This window comes from Oncorhynchus mykiss, chromosome 3 (assembly GCF_057628025.1).
Source record: "Oncorhynchus mykiss isolate SJ-2025 chromosome 3, ASM5762802v1, whole genome shotgun sequence".
Lineage (NCBI taxonomy): Eukaryota > Metazoa > Chordata > Actinopteri > Salmoniformes > Salmonidae > Oncorhynchus > Oncorhynchus mykiss.
Genome location: NC_143024.1, coordinates 16,980,001 through 16,992,507, shown reverse-complemented (window position 1 = coordinate 16,992,507; position 12,507 = coordinate 16,980,001). Strand labels below are relative to the sequence as shown.

Below are 12,507 nucleotides of genomic sequence, written 5' to 3'. Positions count from 1 at the left end.
CGTTTCCCTTCTTCAATGAAAAGTACTTATGCATTCCCCATTCAATTCAGTTTGAGTGTGAATGTGTAGGCCTAGTGTCAGTGGAAAAATAAACCCATAGCTCCAGCACAGAATGGCATGTAGTTACAATGTAAAATATGTATATATCCTATAATACAATGTCATTTAGGAGTAATGTATTACAATGTGAAATACTATATATCCTGACGACATGTTAGTTACATGTAGGCGTCACGCAGACGTTAGTAAGGCGTTGGTATCATGTAATGTCAGTCAGACGTTCAATGGTAGGCAACAGCCACACGGTGGTACAGTTGCCTAAGCTTAATTCTGGCACTTGTAACCACCCATACTCTTCTGTTAACGACAGGGGTGTAGACAAGCCGTTCATTTGCGGAAGTGTGGATCTAGGTTTTAAACAAGAACGCAACAACAAAGGGCATTGCTTTGGAAAGTCGTGGAAATACGATATCTATCGCCAAGGCATACCTATTCAGTTGGTTGTTCCAAATTTGACACGTGAGTCCATCGTTTATACTTTTATAGCCTTTATTAGTTTCCCCTTTCAATTTGATTGAATCTTTATTAGCTGCATGTTCTCACTTATGTGAGTGTTTGATGCAGTCTACCCTAGCAAAGATACCCGATGGAGTTGAGTACGGAGGCGATGAATTTTCGACTACATTGAGTCAGTATCAGTCGATACTTGTAAATGTCCAGTGACAGGCTACCCTAAATTTAACAACAAGTTATTTCTTCCATCGTGACTTTTGAAGTTAACAAAATGCCACGCTTTCGCTTTCGCTCTGTAGTTTGCCGCGGGTCTGATACTGTTAATAAATGATAGGCCTACACTGTAACATGAAGTACATAGTTGCAGTCTTATTGAAGTTGTACTTTTTTCTTCAAATCTATTCATTTCAGTCACACCATGGCTGCCGCGGAACCAGTCTACAGTCCAACAACAGTTTCAGAGACCAAATCCAAAAAGTGGTTAATTGTACCAACAGATAATTTGGATAAAGTCAGATGTTTGATAAAGGTGGTGGAAGTGGTAAGTCATATTCTTGTCATAGTTCTTGTTATGATACTGTTATTGTTAATGTTCTACTGTGTTGGGCAAGTCTTAATCCAAGCATAACATTGAACAAACAAATGTAAAGTGTTGGTTTCATGAGCTGAAATAAAAGATCCCAGACATTTTCCTTATGCACAAAAAGCTTATTTCTCTAACATGTTTGGCACAAATTTGTTTACCTCCCTGTTAGTGAGCATTTCTTTGCCAAGATAATTGATCCACCTGACAGGTGTGGCATATCAAGAAGCTGGTTAAACAGCACAGTCATTACACAGGTGTACCTTGTGCTGGGGACAAAAGGTCACTCTAACATGTGCAGTTTTGTAACACAACACAATCGCACAGATGTCTCAAGTTCTGAGGGAGTGTGCAATTGGCATGCTGACTGACTCTGGTGGACATTCCTGACTGCAGGAATGTAGCTAGAGAATTGAATGTTCAACATCGTTTTAGAGAATTTGGCAGTACGTCCAACCGGCCTCAAAACCACAGACCCTGTCCTGTATATGGCGTTGTGTGGGCGAGCGGTTTGCTGATGTCAACGTTGTGAACAGAGTGCCCCGTGGTGGGGGGGTTATGGTGTGGGCGAGCGGTTTGCTGATGTCAACATTGTGAACAGAGTGCCCCGTGGTGGGGGGGTTATGGTATGGGCAGGCATAAGCTGTGGGCCATGAACACAACTGCACTTTATCTAAGGCAATTTGAGTGCACAGAGACACCGGGACGAGACCTGGAGGCCCATTGTCGTGCCATTAATCCTCCATCACCTCATGTTTTAGTATGATAATGCACGGCCCCATGTCGCAAGGATCTGTACACAATTCCTGCAAGCTGAAAATGTCCCAGTTATTCCATGGCCAGACGTCACCCATTGAGCACGTTTGGGATGCTCTGGATCGACATGCACGACACTGTGTTCATGTTACCGCCAATATCCAGCAACTTCGCACAACAGCCTGGCCAACTCTATGTGAAGGAGATGTCACACTGCATGATGCAAATGGTGGTCACACCAGATACTGACTGGTTTTCTGATCCACGCCCTTACCTTTAAAAAAAAAAAGTATCTGTGACCAACAGCTGCATACCTAATGCATTTATTTAAATGGACTGATTCCCTTATATAAACTGTAACTCAGTAACATCTTTGAAATGGTTGCATTTTATATTTTTGCTCTGTGTATTTCAGAGGAGAGACCAGAAGGTTGTCTTCCTATCTGTCTGTCTGTTCTGATGGCACCAAGTAGTAAAACAGGGTTAGATCAACTCTGGTGACAATATGACATTTATCTAGTGGTGTCATCACATGTTTACTTTGTGCTCCAGATAAGACCAGATGAACAAGTTAGGTGTTTATACTTAGACATTTTACATACTATCTCCCTTGCCAGTTATGATACCACGTTCCTTGTAAGTGGATGGTCTGCGTGTAGTAAATAGAATATGCAGATTTTCAAATGCTACCATTGTTTTGTATGTAACTGGATCCGGCTCCCAGAAACTGGGGGTTGTCTATCCCACAATTAACAGGCCAGTTTGTAAATCATAACCTTTGTCTTTCTTAGGGTGTGACCATTGTCAGCTGTTTTTCTTGATTATTCCTTGAAATGTGAAAATCAGACCATTCTATAGAACAGTTGCAACAGCGATGATGCACCCATCAGAACACACTCATCACACCACCACCAGTCCTCCCACATCCCCTTCATGATGGCCTGGGGTATTTGTCAGCATAGAGATGACCCTCAGGATCCTTTAACTGATTGTCAGGCCTAAGACAGCTAAGTTGTTTTTCAGATTTCAGAGTCCAGATCAGTCACTATGGAGCTGCTGTAACCAGTTGAGGGTAGCTGACATCAGATCCTGTATCTTTAGCTCTATATAGCTTGTCTAAAACAGCACTCCAATTGGACAGTTGGACATATCACCTAGCTCACATATTAAAGAGGAGACTGGGTCGGAAACCATTTTAGACAAAACCGTGTTTGCCTATATGAAAGAGCAGCCGTGCTTAAGTCAGCGTGTGTGTGTGGTGCGCATATGTTCGGGGTGGGGGTGTCTTTAAAAGCAATTCTGTTGAATTGGGTGAGGCTACTACAGCTTGGAATTCTGTTGAATTGGGTGAGGATACTACAGCAGACTGCTGTTGAATTGGATGAGGATACTACAGCAGACTGCTGTTGAATTGGATGAGGATACTACAGCAGACTGCTGTTGAATTGGATGAGGACACTACAGCAGACTGCTGTTGAATTGGATGAGGATACTACAGCAGACTGCTGTTGACTTGGATGAGGATACTACAGCAGACTGCTGTTAAATTGGATGAGGATACTACAGCAGACTGCTGTTGAATTGGATGAGGATACTACAGCAGACTGCTGTTGAATTGGATGAGGATACTACAGCAGACTGCTGTTGAATTGGATGAGGATACTACAGCAGACTGCTGTTGAATTGGATGAGGATACTACAGCAGACTGCTGTTGAATTGGATGAGGATACTACAGCAGACTGCTGTTGAATTGGATGAGGATACTACAGCAGACTGCTGTTGAATTGGATGAGGATACTACAGCAGACTGCTGTTGAATTGGATGAGGATACTACAGCTTGGAATTCTGTTGAATTGGATGAGGATACTACAGCAGACTGCTGTTGAATTGGATGAGGATACTACAGCAGACTGCTGTTGAATTGGATGAGGATACTACAGCAGACTGCTGTTGAATTGGATGAGGATACTACAGCTTGGAATTCTGTTGAATTGGATGAGGATACTACAGCAGACTGCTGTTGAATTGGATGAGGATACTACAGCAGACTGCTGTTGAATTGGATGAGGATACTACAGCAGACTGCTGTTGAATTGGATGAGGATACTACAGCAGACTGCTGTTGAATTGGATGAGGATACTACAGCAGACTGCTGTTGAATTGGATGAGGATACTACAGCAGACTGCTGTTGAATTGGATGAGGATACTACAGCAGACTGCTGTTGAATTGGATGAGGATACTACAGCAGACTGCTGTTGAATTGGATGAGGATACTACAGCAGACTGCTGTTGAATTGGATGAGGCTACTACAGCAGACTGCTGTTGAATTGGATGAGGATACTACAGCAGACTGCTGTTGAATTGGATGAGGATACTACAGCAGACTGCTGTTGAATTGGATGAGGATACTACAGCAGACTGCTGTTGAATTGGATGAGGATACTACAGCAGACTGCTGTTGAATTGGATGAGGATACTACAGCTTGGAATTCTGTTGAATTGGATGAGGATACTACAGCAGACTGCTGTTGAATTGGATGAGGATACTACAGCAGACTGCTGTTGAATTGGATGAGGATACTACAGCAGACTGCTGTTGAATTGGATGAGGATACTACAGCTTGGAATTCTGTTGAATTGGATGAGGATACTACAGCAGACGGCTGTTGAATTGGATGAGGATACTACAGCAGACTGCTGTTGAATTGGATGAGGCTACTACAGCAGACTGCTGTTGAATTGGATGAGGATACTACAGCAGACTGCTGTTGAATTGGATGAGGATACTACAGCAGACTGCTGTTGAATTGGATGAGGATACTACAGCAGACTGCTGTTGAATTGGATGAGGATACTACAGCAGACTGCTGTTGAATTGGATGAGGATACTACAGCAGACTGCTGTTGAATTGGATGAGGATACTACAGCAGACTGCTGTTGAATTGGATGAGGATACTACAGCAGACTGCTGTTGAATTGGATGAGGATACTACAGGAGACTGCTGTTGACTCATGTTTGACCCCTTTCTGTGTCCCGCTGGTCATCACAAGTGGCAGAGCTGTGACATGTCTACATTTGAACTGGATATCATGAATGGCTTACTCTTATTCCTAGACCCCAATGTCAAGGCTTCAACTATTTGACTGCCTTCCTAACTGCAGTGAAATGTGATCTTCAATTGAATTCAAATCACATGGTTTATGGCTGCTATCTTGTATTTCTCCCCAGTTAACAAGATCTTGAAACAAACTCTTTCCCTGCAGAGGGAGGGCTTGTTTGGGTGAGGGCACCTCTTGTACTATTAGGTTGGCCTGTGAGTAAGCAGGTTAGGGGTGGAGGTTTACTAGTTGCCATAGTTTGTGATTGAGCTCTTAGTCCAGGCAATTTTTAAATTAATTTCATCTCCTTCTGAAGCAGGAAATCTGAGTTGGTTCAGAGTTTGTCTCTTGTGGAACTGCAGTCTGGAGACAGACAGTGATGACACGGCTCTGTCTTCCTCAGATCACTGGGTCCTTAGTCAAGCTAATCAGAGTCAGGTGTTAGCAATACCATCTAGCGGTGCACTGCAAATGAAATTAGCAGCCAGATGCAAAATGTCATTACCAGGGTTATTTTAAGCCTTGCTGTTTGACCTTCTTACTGTGTGTGAGAGAAACGATGGATTCCTCCAAATATGATCAACATTGCAAGAATGCTTGGCAAGCTCATTGGACATAAATATCTGTGGATTTTAATGTCATTTAAAGCATTTCCCGCTTAAAGCCACAAAGAACCCTCAAATCTAATGCTTTTTAACTCTCTGCTCTTTCTCTTGCAACACAACACTTTGCTAGAGTTGTGTGTTCATAGAACCTTGTGGAGAGCACACAGTCTTACACAGCTAACCTTGTGGAGAGCACACAGTCTTACACAGCTAACCTTGTGGAGAGCACACAGTCTTACACAGCTAACCTTGTGGAGAGCACACACAGTCTTACACAGCTAACCTTGTGGAGAGCACACACAGTCTTACACAGCTAACCTTGTGGAGAGCACACACAGTCTTACACAGCTAACCTTGTGGAGAGCACACAGTCTTACACAGCTAACCTTGTGGAGAGCACACACAGTCTTACACAGCTAACCTTGTGGAGAGCACACAGTCTTACACAGCTAACCTTGTGGAGAGCACACACAGTCTTACACAGCTAACCTTGTGGAGAGCACACACAGTCTTACACAGCTAACCTTGTGGAGAGCACACAGTCTTACACAGCTAACCTTGTGGAGAGCACACAGTCTTACACAGCTAACCTTGTGGAGAGCACACAGTCTTACACAGCTAACCTTGTGGAGAGCACACACAGTCTTACACAGCTAACCTTGTGGAGAGCACACACAGTCTTGCACAGCTAACCTTGTGGAGAGCACACAGTCTTACACAGCTAACCTTGTGGAGAGCACACACAGTCTTACACAGCTAATCTTGTGGAGAGCACACACAGTCTTACACAGCTAACCTTGTGGAGAGCACACACAGTCTTACACAGCTAACCTTGTGGAGAGCACACACAGTCTTACACAGCTAACCTTGTGGAGAGCACACACAGTCTTGCACAGCTAACCTTGTGGAGAGCACACACAGTCTTACACAGCTAACCTTGTGGAGAGCACACACAGTCTTGCACAGCTAACCTTGTGGAGAGCACACACAGTCTTGCACAGCTAACCTTGTGGAGAGCACACACAGTCTTGCACAGCTAACCTTGTGGGAACACACACAGTCTTGCACAGCTAACCTTGTGGGAACACACACAGTCTTACACAGCTAACCTTGTGGGAACACACAATTCAGTGCTATTCAAAATCTAATTTTCCCTAACCTGTACTCATACCCTAACCTTATCCCAAAAACCTAACCCTAGCTCCTAACGCTTAACGTATTCTAACCTGAACACTATTTCTAACCTTAACCCTAAACCCCGTAGAAATAGCATTTGACCTTGTGGGGACATTCAATGTCCCCAATTGGTCAAAATTGTTGTTTATTTACTCTTCTTGTGGGTACTTAAAAATAAAAATTCAATTTGGTTTAACCTTTATTTAACTGGTCCCCACAAGAATAGTTAAACACACACACACACACACACACACACACACACAACAGACTGTAAAGAAAGTGTTAAAGGTGCTGCAGAAGATGTCCTCTTGAGTAGGAGGCCCAGTCTTTATAACAGTGTTGATGTCAGACTGTAGGGTCATGTAATAAACTGCAGATATAGAGCTGTGGCTTCATTAACACTATGGCCGGGGGAAACAGACCATGGTGCATTTTACCTTGTAATATGGAACAAAGGCCTACATACTGTACAGTTTAGCCACTGTTTTTATAGACACACACACATATGGCACATTCTGCTCAGCACCGTATTACAGTGAGAACATGTTTGCTGTCTATCGTTTAGTTTTCGGTAGCCATTTAGCACTGTCTAGCTGAATAGTGTGAGGACAGATCCTCAGAGCAGTATGCTGTCTGGCGTGGGGACAGATCCTCAGAGCAGTATGCTGTCTGGCGTAGGGACAGATCCTCAGAGCAGTATGCTGTCTGGCGTGGGGATAGATCCTCAGAGCAGTATGCTGTCTGGCGTGGGGACAGATCCTCAGCGTGGTATGCTGTCTGGCGTGGGGACAGATCCTCAGAGCAGTATGCTGTCTGGCGTGGGGACAGATTCTCAGAGCAGTATGCTGTCTGGCGTGGGGATAGATCCTCAGAGCAGTATGCTGTCTGGCGTGGGGATAGATCCTCAGAGCAGTATGCTGTCTGGCGTGGGGACAGATTCTCAGCGCAGTATGCTGTCTGGCGTAGGGACAGATCCTCAGAGCAGTATGCTGTCTGGCGTGGGGACAGATCCTCAGAGCAGTATGCTGTCTGGCGTAGGGACAGATCCTCAGAGCAGTATGCTGTCTGGCGTGGGGACAGATCCTCAGAGCAGTATGCTGTCTGGCGTGGGGACAGATCCTCAGAGCGGTATGCTGTCTGGCGTGGGGATAGATCCTCAGAGCAGTATGCTGTCTGGCGTGGGGACAGATCCTCAGAGCAGTATGCTGTCTGGCGTGGGGACAGATCCTCAGAGCAGTATGCTGTCTGGCGTGGGGACAGATCCTCAGAGCAGTATGCTGTCTGGCGTGGGGACAGATCCTCAGAGCAGTATGCTGTCTGGCGTGGGGACAGATCCTCAGAGCAGTATGCTGTCTGGCGTGGGAACAGATCCTCAGAGCAGTATGCTGTCTGGCGTGGGGACAGATCCTCAGAGCAGTATGCTGTCTGGCGTGGGAACAGATCCTCAGAGCAGTATGCTGTCTGGCCTGTTCCTTCCAAACAATAGATAAGGAAACGAAAACAAAAAGCAGGAACCGCATGAGTCAGTTCAAGTGTGTTTTTGCTGGCCTTGTGGCCTTTCTTAGGAATATTTATTAGTAGTGGCTATTGAGAAATCAAAATGGGGTCTGTGGGTGTTGTAAAGGGGTGGATCCTTTAGTTGGTCACCGTTCTAATGGCAACATGAAAAAGCTATTTTGTGTGTGGTGCGGTATGAATAGAGCCAGTATGTGGTGCTTCCATCACGCTGTGATGAGCTTTTAAGAACACTGTGATGGTCACACCAGAAGAATCCTCTCATTGTGGAGATTACATTAAAGAGTTGTCCCTTCCTCCAAGCCCAACTCTGAACAACACATGAAGTATATAGACATTTACATATACCCTCATTTACATAGGGCTATGATAGTCACTCAATTCTTCAGTCAACTCTACTGATGTCACTATATTGGCACAACATATAAATATAGCATCAGAAGACAAAATCCTGAGTTCATCAGTACTCAAGCATGTTTGACGACACTAAATTACCTCTAACCTGTTTTATATCTGAGACAAAAAACACAACTTCCCATTTAGGGTAGGCGGCAGGGTAGCCTAATGGTTAGAGCATTGGACTAGTAACCGGAAGGTTGCAAGTTCAAATCCCCAAGCTGACAAGTTACAAATCTGTCATTCTGCCCCTGAACACTGTTCCTAGGCTGTCATTGAAATTAAGAATTTGTTCTTAACTGACTTGCCTAGTTAAAAAAAAATATATATATATATTTTTTAGCTCTGGTAGTACTACAGTGCCATCTGTTGTTGAGACTGGGGTAGTCAGTTAGTTTTGACTTGTGTGTCCTCAGCTCCTGTCGTTTGTGGCCTTCATTCTTGAAGAGGTAGTGACGAACTGTATGAGCTGCTCTCCGCTGTACTTCTTTGAGTTTGTCAGCTGCACAGCCTTCCTCTTCACAGCTCTCCTCCTCATCCTCCTCGCTACCACCCTGCACAAGAGAGTGGGCATCAGTTGCTGGCCCTCCCTGGTGAGTTGTGTGTGTGTGTGTATGAATATACACATATGTTGATACATGAGGCCCACTGACCTGCCTAACATTTGTATGTTTATCATTCATAAGACTTTGTGTGTGTGTGTGTGTGTGTGTGTGAGGATACTTGTATTCCCATTTAAATGTATGCTGGTGTATATAACCATGCTGACTTGTCTCTTGCAGGACTTTGTGTACACAGCTTTGATGGCTGCATTCTTCCTCATCGCCTCCATTGTGTTTGCCTCAGATAATGGTGGAACTGACCTGGAGAATGCTGCTGTGGTAAATGAACATCTTCACTCAGACTGTCCTCATACCTCAGGGTCCTGGTTACTGTTTTTTCAAATGAAGGCAAAATATCAGCCCAAACCAAGCTGGGTTTAGATTGAAAGGATAACCTTTTTGTTTGTTTGTTACAAGATGTTTTACTAATGTTAATACTTAGTAATAACTTATTACTATTTATTTTCAGGCATTTGGCTTCCTGGCCACTGTGGCATTCCTGGTGGATGCTGGCTGGTTTGTGAAGACCAGGGGTTTTCCTTTTAAAAAGACCAACCAGCAAGCCGCAAGCAACGGTGGGGCCCCTGTGGCAGAGGCCGAGAAACTCAACAGGGAACAGAACGAAGCAGACTAGGCCCAGGGATACCTAACGAGTGTAACACTGGTGTCTCTTTCTCCCACATTTACACACGCAAACAGGCAACACACTAAGACTATCAGAGGGCCACCTTATATCTGCTTAAAGGAAGGAAAGGAATCTCCAGTAGTTTTAACAGCTTATTCAGAGCTTTTATTCTTAGCAGTGGGACCATTTTTGTAGGAGACATGGTCTGTGTTGTATACATTCTGTTTCCTTGGACCATGGAGCTGCTTGGAATGGGACCACTCATTGATAGAAATGGACCAAGGCTCTCCAACCCTGTTCCTGGAGATCTATCCTCCTGTAGCTTTTCACTCCAACCCTGTTCCTGGAGATCTATCCTCCTGTAGCTTTTCACTCCAACCCTGTTCCTGGAGAGCTATCCTCCTGTAGCTTTTCACCAACCCTGTTCCTGGAGATCTATCCTCCTGTAGCTTTTCACTCCAACCCTGTTCCTGGAGATCTATCCTCCTGTAGCTTTTCACTCCAACCCCAGTTGTAACTAATCTGGTTCAGTTTATAACCATGTAATTATTAGAATCAGGTGTGTTAGATTAGGGTTGGAGTGTGAACCTACAGGAGGGTATCTCTCCAGGAACGGGGTTGGAGTGAACCTACAGGAGGGTATCTCTCCAGGAACGGGGTTGGAGTGAACCTACAGGAGGGTATCTCTCCAGGAACAGGGTTGGAGAGTCCTGGAATAGACTATTATGAGATTTTAAGATCACTGTATTGCCTTACCACTGACTGTCATTCCTGCATTTCTCAGTGTTACTGGGATGAGCACCTATCTGTACTTGCATCTTATCAAGATGGCTCCAGCTATGCAAAATGCTGTATCTAATCTCTCTCTAAAAAATGGTTTGGGAGTTGAAGAACAATATTTATCCAGTTATTTACAGTCAAACCCAAGTACAGTTACATTATTTAACCGGAAGAAATCGTTTTAAAAGTCGACATCATTTATTAGCCAGTTTAAGGAATGACAATATGATTAAATTCAAACTCTTTAGTAAGGAAAGGGAACAGTAATGCCAGAATCGTTTTTTACAGAAATATGATATATCTTTTTTAATGGGCCCCTATGTCTGTCATTTTATTTTAGACCTATTTCTCACAAGTATCCCCAAGTCATTGATTTCTATGGTTTTAAAATTTCAGTCCATGCAAGCAAGCTCCCCAGTATTTCTATATGAGGCCAACTCCACGTTCCTTATTGGTGTTCATACCATATAGATTCATTTTAAATATAGCAATCAATGAAACTAACTGACTATATCTGTAATGTTTTTAAATGCTTTTTCAATCGCAGTTTATGTATTTTAATTGTATGTGTTTTTCTTTATTTCAGAAGTAACTTGGAGGGGTCAGGGAGGGAGGGAGGGGTCAGGGAGGGAGGGGTCAGGGAGGGGTCAGGGAGGGAGGGAGGGGTCAGGGAGGGAGGGGTCAGGGAGGGAGGGAGGGAGGGGTCAGGGAGGGAGGGTCAGGGAGGGAGGGAGGGGTCAGGGAGGGAGGGGTCAGGGAGGGGTCAGGGAGGGAGGGAGGGAGGGGTCAAGGAGGGAGGGGTCAGGGAGGGGTCAGGGAGGGAGGGAGGGAGGGGTCAGGGAGGGAGGGAGGGAGGGGTCAGGGAGGGAGGGAGGGGTCAGGGAGGGAGGGAGGGGTCAGGGAGGGAGGGAGGGAGGGAGGGGTCAGGGAGGGAGGGGTCAGGGAGGGAGGGAGGGGTCAGGGAGGGAGGGAGGGGTCAGGGAGGGAGGGGTCAGGGAGGGAGGGAGGGGTCAGGGTTTTGGAAGATTGAACTATTTATTGTCCTGGATGGATTTTATCTTTCAGTTTTTCTTCTGTTCAGTCAGGTGACCTTGTGTGTAATGAATTTAGTTACTTTCAGCTTAGAATGAGACCTCAATGTTCATATTTTAGTCAACAGCTAACTTAAAGGTCAGCGATATGACGTAGATACACAAAGTGAACAGCATAGTGGGTCAATTTCCACAACTAAGAGCGTTGGCGTGCGAGTCTAAACTTCTCTGTTCTGTTCCCGTGGCTACCACATTGTAAGAGGTTTGAGTGAACCTGTGCAGATATTGTGTGACTGTGTGAGAGTAAAGTCTTGCAGGGTTGCTTGTGCAACGTCATTTTGCTGACCTTTAACTCCCAGGTTGTAGATTAATAGTTTTGAAATGTTTGTTTCAGAGAATATCCTGGGATTGTACTGATGGACACCTCTTTTCCCCCAAAAAGTTCATACACATTTGATTGGCCAATGAATTACTTACTTGATAAGTAGCATGGTTAGGGTCAGAAATCCAGATTTCTTAAAACATTTCTTTAAAAAATGTCATCGGAGTCAATCAACAGTGAAATAAATGATATGCTGGATTCATCCAACAGCTGATCTGAAATGTCTTAGGTGATAGTAGAAAGTAATAGGGTAGACATCTATAATACGCCTTTTTTCTAGTGTTGGAATAAGACATAAGTATTGAAGCGACTGCTGTTATAATTCCCTTATAAGCAAGACATTCCCATCCAAGTACAGTACAATAAGTGTTTTCTCAGGACAAATACTGTAAAAGGTTAATGTTGTTCATGTGGTGTTGTCGATGAAAGCAATGTGC

General features: G+C 44.4%; 1 protein-coding gene across 1 annotated transcript; it reads left to right on the top strand.

Moving 5' to 3' along the window:
* Positions 1-275: 275 nt before the first annotated feature.
* Positions 276-11,218, top strand: LOC110535565 (CKLF-like MARVEL transmembrane domain-containing protein 6). Its single transcript, XM_036966773.2, has 5 exons — positions 276-519; positions 925-1,054; positions 9,067-9,243; positions 9,433-9,531; positions 9,722-11,218. The coding sequence occupies exons 2-5, from the start codon at positions 932-934 to the stop codon at positions 9,884-9,886; spliced, it is 564 nt and encodes a 187-aa protein (XP_036822668.1). The 5' UTR covers positions 276-519; positions 925-931; the 3' UTR covers positions 9,887-11,218.
* Positions 11,219-12,507: the final 1,289 nt, after the last annotated feature.